Source organism: Sturnira hondurensis, unplaced genomic scaffold (assembly GCF_014824575.4).
Source record: "Sturnira hondurensis isolate 20B ecotype Veracruz unplaced genomic scaffold, ASM1482457v3 Scaffold0008992, whole genome shotgun sequence".
In the NCBI taxonomy this organism is placed as follows: Eukaryota; Metazoa; Chordata; class Mammalia; order Chiroptera; family Phyllostomidae; genus Sturnira; species Sturnira hondurensis.
In genome coordinates this window covers 2,218,473-2,242,951 of record NW_028081623.1, presented here as the reverse complement: position 1 = coordinate 2,242,951, position 24,479 = coordinate 2,218,473, and the positions used below count along the sequence as shown (strand labels likewise).

The following is a 24,479-nucleotide window of genomic DNA, read 5'->3' as shown; positions in this document are numbered from 1 at the left end:
GTGAACCCATGTCCAACTCTTAGCAATCAATTTTTAGAGAAATAGGTGATACCACACTGTTTTTGTTGAATAAAAGATTTTTGACTGCAGTAGGGTTCTATAAGAAGGTCTGATTTTTAAAGGTGGAAAAAATCTTTATAATACCATTCATCTGTTGGTACCTGGCATGTCTTTTATACATGAGAAGGAACTTTTGGACATGTAAATGTGAGGAATCAGATTAAATGTTTTAGGTTTTATGTATGTAATACATATAATAAAATATAGATTTGAATGAATTATAATTATATATGTCATACATTGATGAATATACATAAAATTACATACTATAAAGTGTGTAATCAAATTATAATCCAACATAAATTTGAACACAAAAGTCAGGAGAAACTAACCAACCAGATTTGAGTTAATAGTTAGATTTTTAACTGAACAAAATGGTAGTCATAATCTTTAGAAGGACCAAAATAGAACCCCAGACATAGAAATAAAGAATAAACCGACAGTGACCACAGGGGAGGCAGAGGGGCATAAAGAGGGAAAGGGGAAGTATGAAATCAAGGAACATGTATAAAGGACCCATGGACAAAGACAGCAGGGTGGGAGAGGACTGAACGTGGGAGATGGGGGTGGGTAGGGCCAGGGAAAGTAGTGGGGGAAAATGAGGACAACTATAATTGAACAACAATAAAGATATTTTTAAAAATTAGGGTATCTAAAATATAACTGTGGTTTAATCAAATACTGTTTGTTTTTAAGGACATATTTTGGAAAGCCTTAGAAAGGAAAAACTGTCACAAGTTTACCCATGCCTACCATTATACTCAATTAATCACTTAGATACATTATTCTCCCTTACTTATTGTTAGTCCTCCCTAATTTATTGATTGTTTATTTTACCGATTGAATCTTATATTCCCTACTGTGGTGGGCTTCCAGCCCCTGAACATTCAGACAACCCTTTGAGGTACAAGTTCAGCTGGAGTCCAGTGGGAGTTCTGACGAACATAATGCAGCCTGCCACCTACCTGCTCAATGGAAAGGTGAGGCATTCCCATCAAAGCTCTAGAGGTGAATGTGCAGTTACTGCCTGAGAAAGTGCAGGCTCTTTTTCCCTGCTACTGAGGCCCTTGAGTACTGGCTACATTGCTTGTGCTCCACCCTCATTCTTTTGATGATTCCCAGGGTGTATTTTCTGTTCCATTTGGTCTCCTCACCGCTCCCAGCATGGCCTGTGCTCCTTCTTCCTCTTCTTGCAAGTTGTTTCTGCATTTGGAAAACTCACTTCTGAACTTCTCTGCATGTGTAAATGCCAGTCATCTTGTGCCAAGCAATTTCTGAGTCCCTACTGTGTGCTGGCCATGGAGCAAGACTCCGAAAGTTGTCTCCTGAAGGAAGTTCCTGGCCTCAGAGAATTCACAGCTGGACTGGGGGTGACTCTTGGAATGGAGGGTTTTGAGGGTCGGGGAAAGGATCTTTTATTTCCCCAGCTGCTGTGCACCAGAATGTAAGCATTCTCTGAGTTTAGTACTATTTTCATCATTTTATAACAAGGAAACTGTGGCTTAACAAAGCGAATATTAGGATCATTCAGCCGGGGTCCAAACCCAGGCCTAACAAACCAGATTCCTTCTTGCCCCCTTTACCACTCACCTTATGGCAAGACAGACAGACACTGGAATGATAGCTACCATCCGCAGGGCAGTTCCAAGATGTGCTGAAGTGCCACACAGTGCAGATGAGAGGACAGTTGATTTGACCTTGGTGTGAAGGTGGAGAGAAGAAAATTAGCAGAGAAAAGATAATGTGCTTGACCTTGAAGGACAAGAAGCTGTCAGCCTGGCATGTGGGCTGCCCCTCCTGACTGTGCTAAGCAGTGCCTTCATTTGATTTTTGCAACAAACCTATCAGGTTTATAAGGCAGAAAACTGGCATAAGAAGCTTAGCTTACAGCCACAGTTAAAGAGGTTGCAAAGAGCACAGCCAGTGTTCAAGTCACATCGACCTGCCTTCGTGGTTTGTTTTTTTAGCCTGAGGAGAGCCTCAGACTTGGGAACAAACGTGACTAGAATGTGACTAGACTGAGGGGTTCTCTTTATACTTTGTGATGAAAACACCTCCTTCTGCCCAGCCTAGTCCTGGCCTTGCAGGGAGAGATGAGTTATGTGATCACATGTGTGTCTTAAAAGCATTATTCTGACAGGAGTGTTATAAACTCTCAGTGTATCTGTGAATCTAAATGTATTTCTTGTACAAAAGAGAACAGTGGAAATTTCTTTAGAAACAAGGTGGATGTTGTTACCAGCCATGGTCTTCTGAGCCTCTGGTGGACAGTGTGGCTCACAGCCTTGCTGCATATTGGAATCGCCAGGGCTGTTTACAAAATCCCAGTGTCTGGGCCCTGCTCACAGGGCCTCTGATTCACCTGAGTTGTGGGAGCTTTAACAACTCCTCAAGTGATTCTAATGTTCAGCGAATCTGAGAACTGACTTAGTGACCAGGGGACCACAGTTTCACTTAAGACCTTACTAAATAGACAAGACATTTAAGTTTGATGCCTAGAAGAGACATGTTTCAGAATATGAAACGAGACCCCTGAGCTGTGGTCCCAGAGGTGGCATCCCAGACAATGTCACCAAAGGCCAGGCAATTGTAAAGGTCCTCTGGGTGTCAATCTCCTGATGCATAATGTGAGTGCCAAAATTCCATCTAGTTCTCTAGTTCTGTGAATCACGAAGGTTTGGGCAAGGAACCCTGTCTGATGTCCTACCAAGCACACATCTTTTATCTGCCACAGCCTGTCTCTTGATGTCCCTTTTACCTCTGCTGTCCTGGAAAGAACACTGGCCTAACATGTAAATGCAGGGAGAAGTTTTGCTTCATTTGAGCAAAAGGCTTGTTTTCAGGAGGCCATGTAAGTGCTAAAGATGGTAACAGTGAGAGGGTCAGCAGGGCACAGCCCAAAGGACAGAGGATTCAGTGTCTGTTGGCCTGGCTTGCGGCTCTAGCTCTGCCCTCACCAGCTGGGGTGGCGCTAGAACACTGAGTTCCTCCCTCTGAGCTTCGGGCTCCATGTCTGGAGACGAACATCATGACACCAGTCTGCAGGGTTCCTGCCGTGGGGCTCCATGAGGTCACATAGACTACAGTCTGCTTAACAGCACATTGTCAGGCATGTCACAAGTCCCTAGCAAATATTAGTGACCCAAACATATTGATGGTGAGGAGAGCTCAGGGAAAGCAGGCGTTTATACTTGGGCAGCAGAAGTTGTACTTGTTGAATTTGAATGTTTCCCTTTTTTTCTCAGCTTCTTTTGTAAAAAAGCACTTTTTCATTGGCCTGACTCTGTGAAGAGCACAAAGAAAAAAACATGAATCTTTTCTTTGCTAAAATGATACATTTTCCAAAGTCCTGCCCCAGTTTCCTCTTGTGGATGCATCTTTCCCTGACCATTCCTGCCCCCATTCGCTATTCTTTTGTCTGAACTCCCACACTTTGTCTGAGTCTAAGAATTTTCCGGGTGCTGTATTGTTCACCCAGTAATTCGAGTGCATCAGTCTGTCTTGAAACCCAGAAGCCTCCTTTGTGTTTGAGTCCCTCTATCCCCCTGTCACAGTGGAGCAGATCTTACCTAATTCACAGAATCATAAAGAGGAGTCAGAGGTCCTCTGGCTTCTGCTTAAAGTTGAAGCCTTAAGCTTTTGTAGCAATTTAGACAACAGCCTCTGAATTAAGACATGTCTCCTTGTCGTACCTCCTTGCAATAATTTCCAGCCATTACTATTTCCAATTGTTTCTAGTCATGCTTGATTTCCTTCCACATCTCTGGGGACAGTGATTGTGTCTTCTCTTAGTTCTGTCCTCTTTGTGACTGATGGGACACTTTCCTGTAATGGTGGCACCTGGGAATGACATGTCAGGGCCTCACCATCACCTCCATCACAGCTTTAACTTTTAAGCTCTGAGTCAGGACTGTGCTTGCTCTGCAAACACAGCTTTGAGATAGGTTTTCTAGCCTTCAAGTTGGCCTGAAAGTCAGGTTTACCTTGATGGCTACACCCAACCCCTCCTTTGTAGGAAATTCAGTTTCTGTAAGTATTGTCATAAAGTTGTTTGTAAAATAAAACAAATACTTTTGAAAAAAGAAAAAGAAAAAAGAGTTGCCACTGCTCTCCATTGACTGCAACCATGCTTGCTGCAATTTTTAGACCTAAAACTGTCACAATCTAGAATTCTCTACCTTGTCAGTCAGTACCATCTTTGAGATATTGATCCAGAAATAAGCACAATTAAGGGTATAAATATGGTTTAGAAAAAATAACATGGACATCTGAGTCATGTAGACCTGGGTTCTTTTGTGCCTCTGGGTGACTCAGCCTCAGTGTTCATCTGTGAAAAATGGGTTATTGTGTGGGTTAAAGGTAAGGTCTAAAAGGCACCTCACACACAGTGGACTGTGAGTAAATGATTGTCCATATATTTCTTGTGTTATTTTTTTTGTTAGTTTAACAATCAAGCTTATCATCAGTTCTCATTGGTTGGGAGACATGTGTGTGTAAATAAAAAAGAATTGGACAGAGAGCAGAGAGCAAGAGCAGTAGTTAGTGAGCTACTGTTTCTGCTGGGAGAGGGTCTTCCATGTGAGCATTGCCAAGTCAGAGAAAACGCCTATTCTCTGCCAAATAGATGAGTCTGCCTTTCTGTCTTCATCCAAGTCATTAATAAAATATTAAACAAGACAGGGCTTATTAATGAAGTGCATACTATGCCACTAGAAATAAAACTCTGAGTTGATATCAAATGGTAATGATTAATTACCCAGTGCTTTTGGGTCAAGTTGCTTCAGCAACTTTCAGTCTCACTAAAGGTTCATTACCATGCAGCTTACATCCCCGTGTTTTGTTGACAAGGATCTAATGGTAGACTCTGGCACAGATTGATTTATTTCTGACTAGTTAATTGCTGGAGTATAGTGGTCTGTACTGAGTTTTTTTAAATTGCTATAGGTTATAGAAACAAGTAAGTGTGGAGGCCCTAAATGTTAACAAGTACTTTCTTAGTTGGTTTTTCTTTAAAATTTGTAATCCTGATAGAAGAAAATTATTTTAAAGAAAGAGAGCAGAAATGGTTACTGTGCAGTCGAGAATTTCATAGGAATTTTAAATAAAACGCATTCCTCCCTTCTTTTAGTTCTCATTCCTGGAATTTTAGATGGTGTTGGGCATTCTGCAGAGTGAGGCCTGCCTCTATAGTCAGCTTAGCGCGGTTCCTTCTGGGGCTTCAGCTGTGGAGAGACATGCATTTCCATTTTGTCTCTCATACCAAGGCACATGCAGAACTTGTCTGCAGATAAACTGTGAAATCCTTAAATTTAGCTGGAGATTCCTCAGGGCAAATCCCTCAGAATCCACCTGAAGGCACATTGATGGCTACCTGGTGCCAGGTGGTTCTATGCTATTGTGAGCAAGAGATTGTTTCCCATGGTACAAGTGGGACAGAATCCAGTTCCACCAGCAGTCACACCCTCCCCCTGGAATCTCAACCCCAACCTTCCGTTATCTCATGGATGATCATATATTTCACCAGCTAAAAGAAAAACTCAGTTCCTTAACCAAACATTTAAAAAAAATGCTTCACTGCATTTCAAGTGTGTGTTAAGGGGAGGGGTATGGGTAAGAGGATTAATGAGAAATCAAAACAGCTTGGGAATCAGGGATTTAACTTCTTCCCAGCAGTAGGATTATGGGTAGCACTTTTTGGTTTCACTATATGTTCACTGCATTGCCTTTCTTGTGAGGGGTCACCTCTTCCACTCATTGTCCCCAAAGTGCACTGTAGGTCGACTAGTCTAGGCTGCATGGTCCTTATAACTGCGCCAGCACAGCTCCTGGCACCGCACAGACATTCAGGAAATGCTTGTTCAATGCATGAAGGGTGAATGGAGGCAGGAACTGTGTCCTATTCATCATTCTTATTCCCTCTGCAGTGAGTGGGATCCGGGCACACAGGTAGCTAGCTGGTCAGTAAATGCTAGCTGTGCGAATCCAAGTGTAAGTCTGGCACCTGACGTGGACTCAGCAGGGGGTATGAGTAAGAAAAAGGGCAGTGAGAATATTGCCATTGCTCTTTGAGCACAGAAGCCATTTAAATCATTATTTGTTGCTTTTAAATGATTAAAAAAAAAACTCTATTGGGACATAATTCCATCTTATCCAGCAGCAAGAAAAAATAGAGAAAATAAAAGCTTAGTACACAACTAAATGCTTAAATCAGATTTTCAAGTTTGAGAGAAGAGGGGAAGGTAGTTGTGGGGAGGGTGCATTGGATAAAAGGGGAAATATATGTGCTAGTGGAATAAAACTAGACTTTTGCTGGTACACATGCAATGGAGGATATGGATTTTGAAATATAATGTTATAAATCTGAAATTTATATACTGTTGTTTACCAATTGTTACCTCAAATTTAATAAAAATTAAAAATCAAAAAATAACATAAAGCTTGGGAGCATGATAGCCTTGTGAATTATACTAGCAGAAAAGCTTGAGTATGAAATATTGATTAGTAGTTTCAGTAAAAAAGTTTTTTACAAATCCTTTATTACCTTCTTTTAAAACTTTGATTTCTCTATTATGCAAACAATGCGGAGAAACCTAAGGGGAACACGGTGTTGTAACCCCAGTGTGCCTTTTCAACGTTCCTCAGGTGGTGAACGTCGCCGGGGGCATCTCCTTTCTCGATGCGGTCACTCCGATGGATTATTACCCTGGGTTAAATTTGGAAGGCTATCCCAACAGAGACAGTACAAAATATGCTGAGGTTTACGGCATTCAGTCTGCTCACACTTTGTTGCGGGGGACACTGAGATATAAGGTAAGTGGCTGTATTTTAGATGAAACACGTGGCCTGTTTTAGTGTAAGCGATTATTTTTCTCAGTTTAAAACAATTAGGCCCCGGCTTGGTGGCTCAGTTGGTTGGAGTGTCGTTGTCTCCTGCCCTCACCCTATCCCCTCTACATCTCGAGCTCTCTTACCTTAATGCACCAGAAAGTTGCGGGTTTGATTCCTGATTCGTCACATTCCTAGGTTGTGGCTTCCATCTCTGGTCCTGGTCAAGGTGCGTACAGGAGGTGGTCGATCCATATTTCTCTCTCACCTTGATGTTTCTCTCTCCCTGCTTCCTCTCTCCCTAAAAATTAAATGAATAATTAATGAATGTGATGGGCCAGGTTGGAGTCTGTTTCCTCAGAACTCTTGATTGGGAAACATTAGGAGACAACTCAAAAAATGATTTGAACAAAAGGGAATTCTTGACTCATGAGCTGTGGGGACAGACAGAGGACCAGTTTCAGTGTAATGAGTTTGGGGGAGGGGGTCAAGTGACCTCACTAGGACTTGGTCCCTCTTCATTTCTCAGCTCTTCCTTCAAGTAATAGCTGCAATCCCAGGCTCCCACGGTGGCAGGATGGTCATAGCATCTTCAACCACTTAGGTTTCATTCCAGTGAGAATGAAAAAGTGCATCTTCTTTGTAGGTAAAAATGTAGATTTTTAGTCCCAAGAGATCAGTGGGTTAAAATGCGCCAATCAGCTTTATCCTCTGTTTCTGTCCCTAAGGCTGAGGATATATTCAGTATCACTTTTCTCAAAGCAACATCTTTTTACCACAAAATGAGGTAAAGATTCTAGAAGCATAAATACAAATGTCAACTTCACACTTATTAATCACAAAAGAGAAGTGACAAGTATGACCAGATCAAGACAATCAGTGAAAGAATCTCCCAGAGTGTTTATAGAAAATTAATACAAACAACAGAAATGTGTTTTCTCATCATTTAGGAGCTCAGAAGTATGAAATTGAAGTTTGGGCAGGGTTGGCTCATCTGGACGCTTTTAGGGACAAACTGCCCCATGCCTGTGAGTCTTTCCATCCCACGTTATTCCAAAGCACAACTCTGTCATACAGGACGTTTCCTGCCCCTTCCCTGGGTGAGGTGGGCACCAGGAGTCAGGCAATACTGGTGGTGTTAGGCACGTGTGTGTGAAAGGGAATAACTGAGAAAGTTAATGAAAGAACAGAGGTCATTTCCACGGTGCTGACACACGAAGACTGGCTTCTGGTTTGTCTGTTTCTCCATGTCAGACACTGATATATTCTTTTTTATATTATTTTTATTTTTTAATAATTTTTTTATTTAATTCTTGTTCAAGTACAGCTTTCTGTCTTATATTCCCAACTCTGCCCGCCCCCCTGCCTCATGCTCCCCACCTTCCTCCCATTTCCACCCCCCACCCTTAGTTATTGTCCATGTGTCCTTTATACTTGCTCATGTGAGTTCATCCCCTTTTCCCCTATGATTCTCTCCCCTCTCCCCTCTGGACCCTGTCAGCCTGTTCCATATTTGACTGTCATTGGTCATATTTTGCTTGCTTGTTTGTTTTGTTTAGATCCCTGTTAACGGTGATATCATATGGTATTTGTCTTTCACCACCTGGCTTATTTCACTCAGCATAATGCTTTCCAGTTCCATCCATGATGTTGCAAAGGGTAGTAGTTCCTTCTTCCTTTCTGCAGCATAGAATTCCATTGTGTAAATGTACCATAGCTTTTTGATCCAGTCATTTACCAATGGGCATCTAGGTTGCTTCCAACTCTTGGCTATCGAGAATTTGCTGCTATGAACATCGGGGTGCATAGGTTCTTTTGGATTGGTGTTTCAGGGTTCTTAGGATATACTCCTAATAGTGGAATTGCTGGGTCAAAAGGCACGTTCATTTTTAGTTTTCTTAGAAAATTCCATACTGTTTTCCATAGTGGTTGTACCAGTCTGCAATCCCACCAACAGTGAACTAGGGTCCCCTTTTCCCCACAACCTCTCCAGCACTTGTTGTTTGTTTCTTTGTTTATGATAGCCATTCTGACTGAGACACCGATATATTCTTAAGGACGTGACAACCACTGTATTTCTTACTCTTCAGAGCTTCTGTTGCATTTGCTGGCACTCGGCATTTACTGCCAGCATTTCTAGGTAGATTATATGTACATATTTCTTGTCTCCTGAAATAGATTTAAGCCCCTGGAGGGCAGGTGTGTCCTGTTGTGAATGTGATGCCCGCACTGTCCAGGATTCAGCCAAGATGCCTGAGCCGACCAACTGCGAATGCACGGTGCTGCACGTGCCTTTAGGCACAACAGGAAATCCAGTCTGAATTGAAGCCAAAGCAGCCCCAGCTCTGGCACATTTCTTGATTCTGTTTCTTCAGTTTTTTCTAAGAACATAAGTAGTAACTTTTGGGGGGAAGGTCTGCAGGAATTAGGATGTTGTGCTAGCTTTATCTCTTTAGTCTCTTTAAAATCTTATAGAACTAGAAACAGAGGATTTTTAAGATATTCAAAAACTGAACCAGGTGCTTGAGTTCATGGCTGAAAGCCACCCCACAGAACCCTGAAGGGTGAAATGTCACGGTGTTCAGACCCATGAGGGCCACCACCCTGACCAATGTCAGCAACCCTTGCACAGTCTGGAATAGAGAGAATAGTCTGACTATTCTTCCCAGTGTTAGAGATGAGACATTATCATCCCAATGTGACAGGGGCACCTTGGTTACTCTCCTGTACCTGCCTGTCACCTGATTGTTCTTGCAGACTCAGCTTGGGATCTTAACTCCTTCTCCTTGAGTCCCCTCCCCGACATCTATGTGAGTGTCCCCTCCTCTGAGCTCCCATAGCCCTGTGTTTACCTCTGTCACAGCACCTGTAATGTTCTACTGCAGTGTAGCCAACACTGGCCATGCAGCTTTGCTCACTATGCTCACTATGCCAGACACTTTTTTTTTCATTGACTCACCTGACTTTTCTACTGGCCTGCAGTTTCCTCATGGGTGAAGGAAACTGTGTTCTTCATCTCTGTGCACAAGTCTGACACATGACCGAAATTTGCTCAGTGCTCATTAATGAATGAATATGTACAATAAATTCATTTCTAGAGGTTAGCATAAAGTATATTTTTCAGATTAAGAAATAGCTCAGAAAAGTCTCAGTATTTGATATGCTGGATGAAGGAATTGCTGGCACTAATCAGATTCTAGAAGCAAGCTTGTGGTTTGCTTTTTTGTTTCTCCTCTTGGAAGTATATTTACAGTGGATTGAACCACATAAATGTGAATTGTTTCATTAGTAACCTTTGAGCAGTTTGAATCACACAACCTTTCAGAATGTGAAAATTACTAGTTGGCCACACATTAAATGGTGAACTATCCAATGAGCACAGAAACTCACGTGTTAATAAATTTATTTCTTCTTTTTACATGTTTTTCTTGCTCTTTCTGCTCTATCTCTTCCACCTCTCTTGGTCTCTCTCTGTCTTTGTAATTGCAGCAGATACAAAGTTCTTTATTTTTCTCTCCTCACTCAATTTTCTCACAGGAGAACATACCCTTATGGTCTTCAACAAGTACATCGTCATTCAGATCTATTCATTGTGTCATTTGTTCTGTTTCTGCTAACTGGAATGATGGATAATTGGGCAAGGGCATGGGGATCAAGGGGACACACACACACACACACACACACACTTTCTATACTTACAGTCCAGCAGCTGAATAGACAGACAATTGCAATTTGTGTCAAGTCCCATAATAAAAATATGTACAAAGTACTGCTGGAATACAGAGAATAACCCAGTGCCCATTCCTATAGGGGGCTCAGTAGCTATGCTGTGCTGGGTCCTAGCAGGGAAGTAAACATCTCATTGGTGAGGAACACTGGCCCACATTCCAGACACAGGGGCAGCACGCTCAGAGGCCCAGGCCTCTGACAGAGCACAGCATGCTTGCAGAATGGTAAGTGGTGGAGATGACGATGAGTGAGTCAGGCTGGGGGTGTATTGGGATGGGTTTATATAATATGCCAAGGACTTCAGACTTGTCCTATTGACAATGAAGAACACATGACTAATTTTTATCATAGTTACAAAATTTTAGAAAAATCTGTCTGATCCACCTTTTTCTTTCCCGCTCTCTACGTGCAATAGAATAGGGGCTCTTAATCATTAGAATGGATTATATGCTTTTGGGGGCTAGTCTTACAAGCTTCTGCTTCCATTATGAGAAAGAACAACTGCTCTATTGAACGCTGCCTGATGAACAGAAAGCATATGATGCAAAATGAAACTGCCATTACGCTGCCAGAAAATACCATCCGATGAACCCAGAAACAGCAGGAAAGACCCACGTTTCACAAGGTGTCTTATGTAAACCAGTGGAATTGTCGCGACACTGCTGATGTTGTTTGAAACTCTAAGGAGGTTTTATCCACGTGAGCAATGCAAATAAATGGTTCAGCCCGCTTTCTAGGCAACTTCTAAACATAGATCTCTCTTTACAAAAAAAAAAAAAAAACTTTAATTTTTTTCCTTTGAGGTGAAGTGGTTAATATACTGCTTAATTATTCTCATTCCAGGGATATGCCAAAGCCTTGAATGGATTTGTGAAATTGGGTCTCATAAACAGAGATGCATTTCCTGCCCTTCGACCTGAGGCCAAGCCTCTCACCTGGGTGAGTGACCCCAGAATTACACGTTGTCTGCTGTTCTGCAGAAATGTCATTCAGGTTTGAATTTTGGTTTGGACCAGCAAAAGAACCCATTCTGCAGCTACGCACAGGATAAACCCTACACACTGTAAACCCTACATACTAGAAACCCTAGTCCCCTTTCCCTCCCCTGTGAGGGTAGATGGAGAGAACATGGAGGCTGGCTCCCCAGACCTATTCCCTCAGCAACTTCTACCACTTGATGGCTCCCTCAGCCTCAGAAAGAGACTCGATGTCTGCATGGACTCTGACTCTGCTTCTGGCCTATGTGTTGACCTGTGAGAAGAGTTAAGTTCGGGCCTCCTGAAACTGGTAACACAAGATAGCTGCTGGTGATATCACAGAACTGGGTTCCAAATCTGCAAATTCCATCAGGTCTTTCATTTGGCCATTTGTAACCCTGAATAGTTTGAGTTTTCAGTTTCTGAGTTCATCCCATATCTGTGTTGTATTAATATCCTAGAGACTCAGGGTAAGACAGGACTTTGGAGCCTCAGAGCTAAATGTGAAGTAGATCTTCCAATATCTGCTAGAAGTTAACTTGCTATTAGCTGGTTGTACAACTGAAATTAATGTGCCCACATTCCAATAAAAAAAGAAATTTATCACGGAGAAAAAAAATCGATATTTCTAATCCCAATTTGTCTCCCAAAGAAACTTTGGTTTTCTTGCTAGTCAGTTGCTTTATAATTCATTTTTTTATTTTCTGAAAGATTTTGGAATCCAAGTTTTACCTTCTATAAATATGCTTGTTAGACAGAAGTGAATAAGTATCTATAGGCTGAACCTTAGGCTGAGGCAGTTGCATTGGAAATGTTGATACAAGGCTTCTTATGGCTGGTCCCTGTATCTTAGTAGTTAGCATCTAGAATAGTGCTTTGCAAACCTTTTTTTTTAAAGACTGATTGAAAATATATTAGACTTTCTGGGCCATTTGGTGTCTGTCAGACTGCTCAAGTCTGCCATAGACAATATGTAAACAAATGAGCAACTTCCAATAAAACTTTTTATTTGCAAAGCCATTGGGTTAACTCAATTTGACCAGTGAACCAGCTTGATTGTCATTAATTGAGCATAACTTTTTCCTCAGGAGTCTGGAAAAAATCTTGTTTACAAAGTAGAAAAAGCTATGATCACTGTTTTAACTTTTTTTTTTAGTTTTTTTAAAATTAAATTTATTTGGATGACACTGGTCACTACGGGTATATATGTTCAAGTGTATGTTTCTATGATACTTGACATGTATATTGCCTTGTGTGCCCACCACCTGAAGTCAAATCATCTTCAGTCACCTTGTATTTGGTCCCCTTTACTCTCCGCCATGCCCTTTTCTTTGGTAACAACCATACTGTTGCCTGTGTCTGTGAGTTTCAGTTTTATCTCTTACATATGAGTGAAATCATGTTTCTTAGTTTTTTTCAAACTAACTTATGTTGATTAGCATAATATTCTCAAGATCCATCCATGTTGTTGCAAATGGCAGTATTTCATCTTTTTTTATGACTGAGTAGTATTCCATAACGTACGTGTACCATATCTTATTAATCCAATCTTCTATTGTGGACACTTTGGTTGTTTCCATGTCTTGGCCACTTGTGAATAATGCTGCAAAACATAGGGGTGCGTATATCTTTGCAAACACATGTCTTTGAGTTTTTTGTGTAGATCCCCAGAAAGATTGTGGGGTCCTATGATAACCCTATTCTTATTTTTTTTCAGGAACTGCCATGTATTTTCCATGTTGGCTGTACCAGTTTACATTCCCAGCAGCAGGGAATGAGGGTTCCTTTTTATCCACAACATTTCTAACACCCGCTGTTACCTGTATTGTTGATGGTAACAATTCTAATACCTGTGAGGTGGTATCTCATTGTTCTGATTTGCATTTTCCCTATTAGGCAGCAATGCTGAACATTTTTTTCATGTTTGCTGGCTGTTTGTGTATCCTCTTGGAAAATGTGTCTCATTCAGGTCCTCTGCCCATTTTTTAATTGGATTGTTTGCTTGGTGTTAATTTTTATGAGTTCTTTATTTTGAATATTAATACCTTGTTGGAGCTGTTGTTTGCAAATATCATCTCCTATTTTGTTGGTTGCATTTTTGTTTTGTTGATGGTTTCTTTTGCTGTGCAGAAACTTTTTATTTAATATAGTCCCATTCATTTATTTTTGCCATACTTTTGCCTTTGGGGTCATATTCATAAAATGTTCTCTATAACTGAGGTCCGTATGTTCAGTGCCTTTTTTTCTATGTAATGTATTGTTTCAGATCTTATATTTTGGTATTTCATCCATTTGGAATTAATTTTTATACACAGGGACAAGCTGTAATCTTGTTTCATTCCTTTGCATGTGGCTTTCCAGTTTTCCCATCATCACTTATTGAAGATGCTTCCTTATCTCCATTGTTAGTTTTTGGCTCCTTTGTCAAAAATTATTTGCCCATATATCTAAAGTTTTCTTTCTTGGCTCTCAGTTTTGTTCCATTGGTCAGTGTCTCTGTTTTTCTGTCAATTCCATGCTGTTTTGATTATTGTTGCTCTGTAGTTTAATTTTTAGTCAGGCAGTATAATATCTTCAGCATCACTCTCTTTTTCTTGGGATTGCTTTGGCTATTTGGGATCACTTATGGCTCCTTATAAATCTAATATTTTTGTTCTATTTCTTTAAAAAATGACATTGGAAATTGTGCTGCTATGAACATTGGGGTGCATAGGTTCTTTTGGATTGGTGTTTCAGGGTTCTTAGGATATAATCCTAGTAGTGGAATTGCTGGGTACAATAGCCAAGTGCTGGAAGCAACCTAGGTGCCCATCAGTAAATGAATGGATCAAAAAACTATGGTACATTTACACAATGGAATTCTATGCAGGAGAAAGAGAGAGAAGGAGCTCCTACCCTTTACAACAGCATGGATGGAACTAGAAAGCATTATGCTAAGTGAAATGAGCCAGTCGAATACCGCATGATTTCATCTTTAATAGGAACCTAAACAACAAAACAAATAAACAAGCAAAATATAACCAAGGACACTGAGATAGAGAACAGGCCGACAGTGACCAGAGGGCAGAGGGGAGAAAATTTCAAGGGAAAAGGGAAAGGGTTTGCAGGAACAAGTATAAAGGACACATGGACAAAAACTAGGGGCTAGAGTAGAAATGGGAGGGAGATGGGGAGGGATGGGGGGTGGGCTGGGATGAGACTAAAAGACAGAAAACTATACTTGAACAACAATTAAAATAAAAGATTTCTTTAAAAAATGGCATTGGAATTTTGATGGCTATTGCATCAAATCTCTATATTTCTTTGGATAACAGCCATTTTAACTATGTTGATTCTTTCAAATAATGAACACAAAATATCCATTTCATTGTGTCTTTTAAAATCTCTTTTTAATAACTTTTTGTAGTGTTCATTATATAGGTCCTTTACATCCTTTGGTAAATTTATTGCTAGGTATTTTATTTTTATGGCTGCAATTGCAAAAGTAATTATTTTTTATTTGTTTTTCAGAAGTTTAATTGTTAGTAAATAGGAAAGCAGTGGATTTTTGTATATTGATTTTACATCCTGCATCTTTACTGTGTTTGTTTATTTTTAATTGTTTTTCAATTGAGTCTTTAGGGTTTTGTATGTACAAAATCATGTACTTTTCCAAAAGTAACACTTTTACCTCTTCCATCTCAATTTGGATAATTTTTATTTGTTTTTCTTGGCTTATTGCTCTGGCTAGGATTTTGAGAACTGTGTTGAATAAAAGTGGTGAGAACAATCATCCTTGTCTTGTTCCTGATTTTAGAGGAAAAACTTTCAGTTTTTTTACCATCCAGGATGACACTGGCTGAAGGTTTGTTATATATAGCCTTTACTATGTTGACGTTCTTTCTTTCCATACCCATTTTATTGGGTGTTTTCATCATAAATAAGTGTATTGATAAGATCATATGATTTTATGATCATCTATTGATAAGATCATATGATTTTAATTTTTGTTTTGTTAATATGCTGTACTTCTTTGATGGATTCACATATATTAAACCATCTCCTGTCCCTGGAATGAACCCCACTTGATTATGATGTATTATGTTTGACTGTATTGTTGTATTCAATTTGCTATATTTTCCTTAGGATTTTTGCATCTGTATTCAAAAGATATATTTAACTATAATTTTCTTTTCTTTTTTGTTCTCTTTGCCACATTTTGGTATTAGGGTTATGTTGGCCTCATAAAATGTGTTAGGAAGCATTGTCTCTTCAGTTTTTTGGAATAATTTGAGAAGGATGGGTTTCAAATATTCTTTTAATGTTTGGTAGAATTCACTGGTGAAGCCATCTGGTCCTGGGCTTTTGTTTTGGGGAGATTTTTGATAGTTGTTTCAATTTCCTCACTGTTTATTACTCTATTTAGATTTTCTAATTCTTCATGGTTCAATCTAGTAAGTTTATATATTTTTAGGACCTTATTCAATTTTTCTAGGTTGAACTTGATTGCATATAGTCTCTCATAGTGTTTTAGTTTAATTCTTTGTATATTTGTGATGTCTGTGGTAACTTCATTTCTGTTTTTGTTTATGAGTATTTTTTCTTTAGTAAGTCTAGTGAGGGATTTGTAAATTTTATTAATCTTTTAATATTTTAAAAGAACTAGTTCTTTGTTATATTAATTTATTTTATAGTTTTTTGTTTCCTATTTTATTCAATTCTGCACTTAAATAATAAATTAGTTTTTATTAATTCTTTTCTTCTGCTGACTTTGAGTTGCTTTTGTTCTTCACTTTCCAGTTCTTTAAGATGTAATGTTAGGTTGTTTCCTTGAGATTTCTCTTGTTTCTTGAGATAGGCTTGCAGTGATATAAACTTCCTTCCTATTACTGCTTTTACTGCATTTCAGAAGTTTAGATATATTGTATTGTCATTCTCATTTGTCTCTGTCTTTTGAGCTCACTTTTAATTTCTTTTTGATCCATCATTTTTTAGTAGAGATAAGCCATCATATCCACATATAGGTGGGCTTATTTATATTCTTTTTGCAGTTGACTATTTATATCAAAGCATGTGGTCAGAGAATATGTTTGGTATATTTTCAATTTTCTTGAATTTATTGAAGTTACTTTTGTGACCCAACACATGGTCTGTCCTTGAGAATGTGGTATGTTCACTGGAGAAGAATGTATAATCTACTGTTCTGGGATAAAATGTTCTGCGAATGCCAATTATATACATTTGATCTAATGTGTGATTTAAGGATGATATTTATTTATTGATATTCTGTTTGGATGATCTATCTAGGGCTGTCAATAGAGTACTAAGGTCCCCAATTGTCATTATGTTCTTATCTTTATCTCTCTTTAGTTCTGTTAGTAGTTGCCTTATATATTTTGGTGCTTCCTGATTGAGTGCATATATTAAGAAGTGTTATGTCTTCTTGATGTAGTGTTCTTTTTATCATTATAAAATGTCCATATTTGTCTCTTGTTACCTTTATCTTGAAATCTATTTTGTCTGGTATAAGTATGGCTACACCCACTTTTCTGAGGATATTATGTGCTTGTAGAATCATTTTCCACCCTTTCTTTCTGAGTCTAACTTTGTCCTTGCAGCTAAGTTGTGTCTCCTGAAGGCAGAATATGGGTTTGTTTTTTGATCCATTTTGCTACTCTGTATCCCTTTATTGGTGAATTCAGTATATTTACATTTTGGGTAATTATTGAAGTGTGAGGATTTCATATAGCCATTTTTATCTTTTGTTTTCTGGTAGCTCTGTGCCTCAGTCGATTCTTTCTCTTTGTGTTTCCATCTATTATTGTTGTATTGGTGGTATTACATATGTCTTACCTCTTTTTTAAGGCAATGTGTCTCACTTTTGGGTTTTTGTGTGTGGTTAGGTTTATGAAAAAATAATTAGGTTTATGAAAAAGAAACGTGCACAGATACAGGAGTTTTTTTTTCTTTTGGATGCATCTGATCTCCATCCTTCCTTGCAAACTCAGACTTTTATCCCTCACCCCTTTATGCTTTTGTTGTCACACATTGTCCTTTTTTTGTGCTGTTTGTTTTTTATCTTACTCATATTTTTGCTACCTTTTGTTCATTGTTTTCAGGAGAATAACCTAAATGCTTCCCATAGTGGAGGTCTTCTGGTGGTGATAAATTCTCTCAGCTTTTGTATGTCTAATAAGTCCTTTATTTCTCCTTCATAGCTAAAGGATAACTTTGCTGGACATATTATTCGTGGATGGTAATTTCTCTATTTCAGGAGTTTGAATATTTGGTTCTACTCCCTTCTGGCTTGTAAAGTTTCTGCTGAGAAGGCAGGTGATAACATAATGGGAATTGCTTTATAGATTGTTTTCTTTTCCATGGCTGCCTTGAGAATTCTTTTTTGTCATTAATTATTTTACAGTTTTTACAATTTACAATGTACCTTGAAGAGGGCTTCTTTGGATTAGATTAACTAGGTGTTCTATTTGCTTCTTGGATTTGAAAATCTCTTTCCATAAGTTTGGGAATGTCTCATTATCTATTTGTTTGAATACACTCTTTGTTCCTTCTCCTTCTCTTCTTTTTCTGATATGCCTATTAGTCTCATATTGTGTTTTCTGATGGAGTAAGATAGTTATTTTAGAAGTTCTTTCTTTTTTTAATGCTCAAGTCTCTCTATTTTTCCCTCTCCATCATTTCTAGCTTCCTCTTTGATATCACTAATTATTTCCTCCAGCTATTTCCTATGGTTGCTAGTTGATTCTTGATCTCTTTTATTGGGTTTTTCATTTCCAGAATTACTTTTTGGTTTATTTTTAAAGTTTCGATCTCTTTGGTAAAGTACTTGTTTTGTTCATTAATTTGTTTTCGAGTACATTAAATTGCCTGTCCAACCCTGTCTGACTCTGTGGATTAAACATAGGCCTGCAAACCAAAGGTTTGCCAGTTTGATTCCCAGTCAGGGCACATGACTGGCTTGTGGGCCAGACCCCTAGTTGGGGGCATGTGAGGGGCCACCACACATGGATATTTCCCTCCCTCTCTTTCTCTTTCCCTTCCCCTCCCTCTAAAAAGTAAGTAAATAGCCCTGGCTGGTGTAGCTCAGTGGATTGAGCACGGGCCTGCGAACCACACGATCGTGGTTCGATTCCCAGTCAGGGCACATGCCTGGATTGCAGGCCAGTTCCCAGCAGGGGACTCACGAGAGGCAACCATACATTGATATTTCTCTCCTTCTCTCCTTCCCTTCCCCTCTAAAGATAAATAAATAAAATCTTTTAAAAAATTATCCTTAATAAATAAATAAATAAATAAAATCTTTTTAAAAAATTGCCTGTTTGTATTTTTCTCACATATTATCAAGTATTTTCAGAACTGCAATCTTGAATTCGGTGTCATTTATGTCACATATTTCTATGTGTTTAGGTATGTTTTCTGTAGCTTCATTTTCTTTCTTAGCTGTCTCACTACCTTGGCTATTTCTTGGTATTCGATGGATTCCTTCTCTGCCTAGACATCTGTGTAAAAGTGACAATTCTTTAGAAGATTGAAACAGAGAGGTCTTTCTATGCTTTTTCAGTAAGTAGTGCTGAATCACAAGATGTTTAGCAATATGAAATCCCAGAGCATCCTTGTAGCTAGATGCTGCCATCACTGTAGCTACAATGCATCTTTGGGATTTGCGCTGGGGAAAACAACCAGCTTCCTTGTTTTTTTGCCCTCTTGGTAATAGCCACCTTGGACCTCTTGGGGTCCCCCTGTGTCCCAACCCTGGGACTATTCACAGTTGCACCCTCTTCACACAGAAAAATTTGATTTTCCTGTAGTACAGTTTCTCAGGTTTGCAGATAATTGTTCCTAACCTGACACCAAAGGAGAAGGGAGGCAAGCTCTGAGAGGCTATGGGGTGGAAGGGCGTAGTGGCTTTGTTTATTTGTCTGGAATGCTGACCACCTGATAGATGCACTTCTTTGCTGTGTCCTTGCCTAAATCTCTGGGCTCAGTGGCAGCTTGTGCTTGCACTTGTGGGAGTGCCAATGAGATCTCTTTGCCCCTCCTAGCTGAAGGGAATGCTAGGCACAATCAGATTTTTTCCCTGGCTGTAGGGCTGCATCTGTGGATCATCTTAGCCCTTCTCCCTTCTCCCCTCCTCTTTTCATTCTTACTTGCTTACTTTTAGATGTTTCAATGTCCAGATATCTCAGATGTGTTTATGGGTTGAGCAGAGAATCCTTTGTTAAGTTATAGCTGTTCAAGTTGTTGAAAGTTCAAGAGGAGAGACCAAGGGGATCTCTCATGCTGCCATTCTTCTGATGTGACTCCTAAGTTTTCCTTTTGAGATTTTATTATCTGCAAGGTCTTTCTCATCTCTTGAACCTAAAAAAGAACTCTGGTTGCTGCTAGCAACCACAGAAATCAGCCCCTTCCACTTTATCCTTGCTAAAATGGACTGCTGGAGGTTGAGGGAGAATGGGTGAAAAAGTGATACAGAGCAAAGGCAGAAAGTGTGATGTTAATATGATGCCATCTGTTTAGTATTGATTTAATGTTATGACCCATTTTTGTTGCTGAACTATTATTCTGGAATATCATGCATTTATTGATGTGTAAGTGTGCAGACACATGTGTATGCATATGTATGAGTTATAATTTGTAAACTTCTAATTTAATTTGAAGTCCATTTTAGGTCCAATGTCTGAATAAAAAACTTTCTCTACTTACTTATTTTATTAGGAACTTAGAATTTTTATTTTCATTTTTCTAACCAGAAAGAGCTCCTCTGTGATCTAGTTGGAATTTCACCATCCTCCAAGCATGATGTGCTTAGGCAAGCTGTCCTTAAGAAACTAGGAGGAGATAGTACCCAGCTGGAGGCTGCTGAAAGGTAGGCATCCGCCCATCAGTTTAGAGCAAAATATTGTATTATTTTGATTATTTAGACCATTTTCATCAAAGAAAGGTCAAAACAGAACCAAACATCTTATGTTGTCTTTGATTAATTTGCTGTTCTACTGTTGTGGAGATATTACCATATACCATGTTTGTGTGGGGATAAAATAGAGAAATTCAATGACAATTATAACTTGGGAAGTACTTGAGACACTTTACTACTCAATTCCCAAGAAAGGTGTTTTTTTTTTCTCCTGTAGGACATTTATCCAGTCTTTTTCCAACCATTTAAAAACACTCATTCACATGACTGGCACATTTTGCTGATATCCTTAATGTGGGAGAACTAACCTGTTGGTTAATCTCATTGGAACACTGTGGACTCCAATAGTGTTCCAATGTATCAGTTTTGCTCCAGCGAGTACTTTCTCAGAGAGTCTGGGGATGATTCTACAGGTTAAAACATTACTATTGCTATTGTTATTTTACAATTGAGGAGGGTCCTATAACTTGAGCTGTCATTTTGTTATTCTACCCTTGAAGAGTAAATGCAAGGAGTGTTCCCTTCTGCTTCCCAAGTGAGAACATGTACAGGACTTGAACTAATGCGGCTACCTCTTGTGCTTCTCAGGTTGGGATTACTTGGGGATGAACAAGTCCCTCTGGCAGAGACTGTGGTGGATGCCCTTTCCAAGCATTTGGCCATGAAACTCTCCTATGGTAGGCCATGGACTATTAACAAAATGTCCCAGAAGAAAAAAACATGAGATATTGTTAGTACAACGAGCAAATTAGATTGGAGGGCTGGAGCCAAGCAGTAAAAGTGTTGGGGGGGGTACAGTATGAGGGAAAGAACACTGGGTTACATTTGCAGAGGGAAGAATGAAAGAACTATCAATTAACCGTGAACTTGGGCTTGTGTGTCTGTGGCCAGGTTGTCATGATAGCAACTTGGATAGAAGAGCATGATTGGAGTTATAATTCCTTGAGTTTTTCAGTTGATCTTTGAGCTAAAAAGCAGTATAGAGCATTGTCTAAAGGGCCATATACAATGGGAGGGAAACTTGTGAAAGCAGAAAGGCAGCAGCAGGAGATGAAATAGGATGTTGGAGGTGTAATGATGATGACATTTCAAAACATCTGTTTATTTTTTTAAGGTCCTGGGGAGAAAGATATGATTGTGATGAGAGACAGTTTTGGAATCAGACATCCTTCTGGACATTTGGAAAATAAAACAATTGATCTTGTGGTTTATGGAGACGTGAATGGCTTTTCAGCCATGGCTAAAACTGTGGGGTTACCCACTGCTATGGCAGCCAAAATGTTGCTTGATGGTAAGTTCCTTTGTCTTATCATCTCCAAGTCATTGAGTGCCTGGACATCAAATAATTATTCTTGAGTATAACACTGGCATTCACTAGGAGTGAGCCATCTCTGTAGGAGTTGGGGGAGGGAGAAGAGGGTATGGGGGAATAAATGGTGATAGAAAGAGACTTGAATTTACAATACAATATACAGGTGATGCATTATAGAATTTTACACCTAAAACTGATATAATTTTATTAACCAATGCTATCCCAGTAAATTTAATAAAAGAGAAAAACAAATAAATAAATAAAAGTGAGCCATCTCAGAAGATCCAGGTGCTAAATGACTGGGAGATCACTCTGTGGTGAATAAAAGTCAAGGGCTTCAGAGTTAGACCTGCTCTGTGTCCCAGCTCAGTAACAAGACAGCTGAGCGATGAGGTACAAGCTGCTTAGCATCTCTGAGCCAGAGTTCCCTCATCTTTAAATTGGGAAATGTCATCTCTAATTCACAGGGTGGTTGTGACAGTGAAGTGAAATAATACACAAAGCTCCTGCCACACACATGTTAACTCCCTTTCTTTCCTTGTTTACTCATATTCTGAGGGTGGAAACACTGAAATAGCAGAGGGTATTCACTTCTAGGTTTCAAAAAGGAAACCATTTTTTATTTTATTTTTGCCTGGAACACATTATTTTTTAAGGCCATTTTCAATCAATCTTTTTATCTCAGTATATTATCAGGACTCAATAAATATTTTGACAAAATAAGTTCAAATTTTAACTCTCCATTCTTCCCTTATGATTACATATATGTTCAAACAAGCATTACCTCTGAGTATAATACTCTATTTGGCCCTTGTGAAAGTGTGAGGAAAGTAGAAGACATCAAACAATATTAATATCAAATAACAAGAAAACATACTACATATCAGCTAATATCAAATTAAAACACGTACTTAGTTACTGAGGAACCAGAGTGGTGAAGTGATGTATGAAGAGGTCATAATGGCGTTTAAGGAATGTGTCCAAACTTACTGTTTCAGCAATCCTAGCAGATATATGTGCCCCCAAAACCAGATGGTTTCTAATTCATTCTATTGGTGGTATGCTTTTAAATAAAATGACATTGGCAAAAAAAAGAAGCAGTTTGATTACTTTCTTAATATACTTTATTATCTAATCATCTTAACAGGAGATAATGCAGTTAAGTATAAAAATTGTGACCCTGTTCCTAAGGTCAGTTTGTTTTGCAATATAAAATCAATCCCCCCTTTTTTGCAGAGTATTGATTAAGTAATAATTTAGCAGGGGACATTGAACAGGTATTTTAAAAATGGTTAGGCCTCCAACAATGGATTGACTCTGAGTTTAATGCTATGTGGAGACTTGCTGTAGAAATTAACCTTTAATACCACCTTTAAAATGCAACTATAAATTTATTTTTTTTCAGGTGAAATTCAAGCTAAAGGCCTGATTGGACCTTTTTCAAAGCAGATCTATGGACCAATACTGGAGCGAATTAAGGCAGAAGGCATTATCTACACAACACAGAGCACAATCAAATCTTAATTAAGAATTATCATTTTATTTTTATCTTCCTACACAACACAGTTATGAACATTAGTGCCACAAACATGTTTGCTATAGTGCTATTTTAAACTATAAAACAAATGTTTTGATTAAGTCACTACAATGTGTTTTGAAAGATAAATATTTTTATATGAAAATATTTGGAACAGGGTATGCCAGTAATTACCAGAGAACTTTAAAAATTCTGTTACGTATTTTTTCATGTGTATGTAAGAGTGATAATGATTGTGCTATTTGTTAATTTATTGTGCAACTGTTTTCCTACAAGAATATATTTTCCTGTACTCAGCAGATGAAGTTTCATCTTTTTAGATGGGAAATATTTTCTCAACACCGCAGAAATATAAAGGATCATAAGAGACTCCTACAATTATATGCCAACAAATTAAAAAACTAGAGGAAATGGATAAATATTTAGGACCATACACCCAAGACTGAATAATGAAGAAAGAGAAAATCTAAATAGACCTTATTTCAAGTAATACAATTGAATCAGTCATTTTAAAATTTCCCAAAGACAAAGTACAGGATCATATGGCTTTCCAGGTGAATTCTGCCAATAATCTAAGAGTTAACACCTATCTTTCTCTAATTATCCCAAAAAATTGGAGAGGAAGGAATACTTCCAAACTCACAGGACTAGACTGACAGTCCAGAAATAACCCTCACATTTATAGTCAACTGATTTTTGAAAAGGATGCTAATATGATTTGCTAGATGAAAATGGTCTTTCACCAGAGGGTGCTGGGACAACTGAATACTCACATGTGGACGACTGAAGTGGGCCTTTTTCTCACAGCACATAGAAAAATTAAAGTGGACCGAAGGCCTAACTATAAGACCGAAGAGTAAACACTATAAACTTTTAGGAAAAATTAGAGGTGTAAAACTTTATGATCTTGGTTTTTTGGCAACAGTTTCTTAAAGAAGTGACAACAAAAGCACAAGCAACAAAAGAAAAAATAGATAAATTGGACATCAACTGAATTAAAAGCTCTTGTGCTTCCAAGTATACCATCAAATAAGCAAAAAGACAATCCACAGAATGAGGGAAAATTTGGCAAATCATGTATCAGGAAAGGGAATAACTTGCATTTAGAATACATAAAAAACTACTATA

At 38.7% G+C, this 24,479-nt stretch overlaps 1 protein-coding gene across 1 annotated transcript; it reads left to right on the top strand.

Annotated features, from left to right (window-relative positions):
- The first annotated feature begins 903 nt into the window (after positions 1–903).
- LOC118994002 (alpha-aminoadipic semialdehyde synthase, mitochondrial-like) lies at positions 904–24,479 on the top strand. Its single transcript, XM_037056514.1, has 7 exons — positions 904–1,040; positions 6,703–6,870; positions 11,458–11,553; positions 20,339–20,454; positions 21,091–21,179; positions 21,617–21,793; positions 23,220–24,479. The coding sequence occupies exons 1-7, from the start codon at positions 1,008–1,010 to the stop codon at positions 23,336–23,338; spliced, it is 798 nt and encodes a 265-aa protein (XP_036912409.1). The 5' UTR covers positions 904–1,007; the 3' UTR covers positions 23,339–24,479.

Bases quoted from the DNA above. Each gene is read 5' to 3' on its own strand.
- LOC118994002 (XM_037056514.1), top strand. From the start codon at position 1,008: ATGCAGCCTGCCACCTACCTGCTCAATGGAAAG. The intron at 1,041-6,702 runs GTGAGGCATTCC...AACGTTCCTCAG, and splicing joins CCTACCTGCTCAATGGAAAG to GTGGTGAACGTCGCCGGGGG. The intron at 11,554-20,338 runs GTGAGTGACCCC...TTTTCTAACCAG, and splicing joins AGGCCAAGCCTCTCACCTGG to AAAGAGCTCCTCTGTGATCT.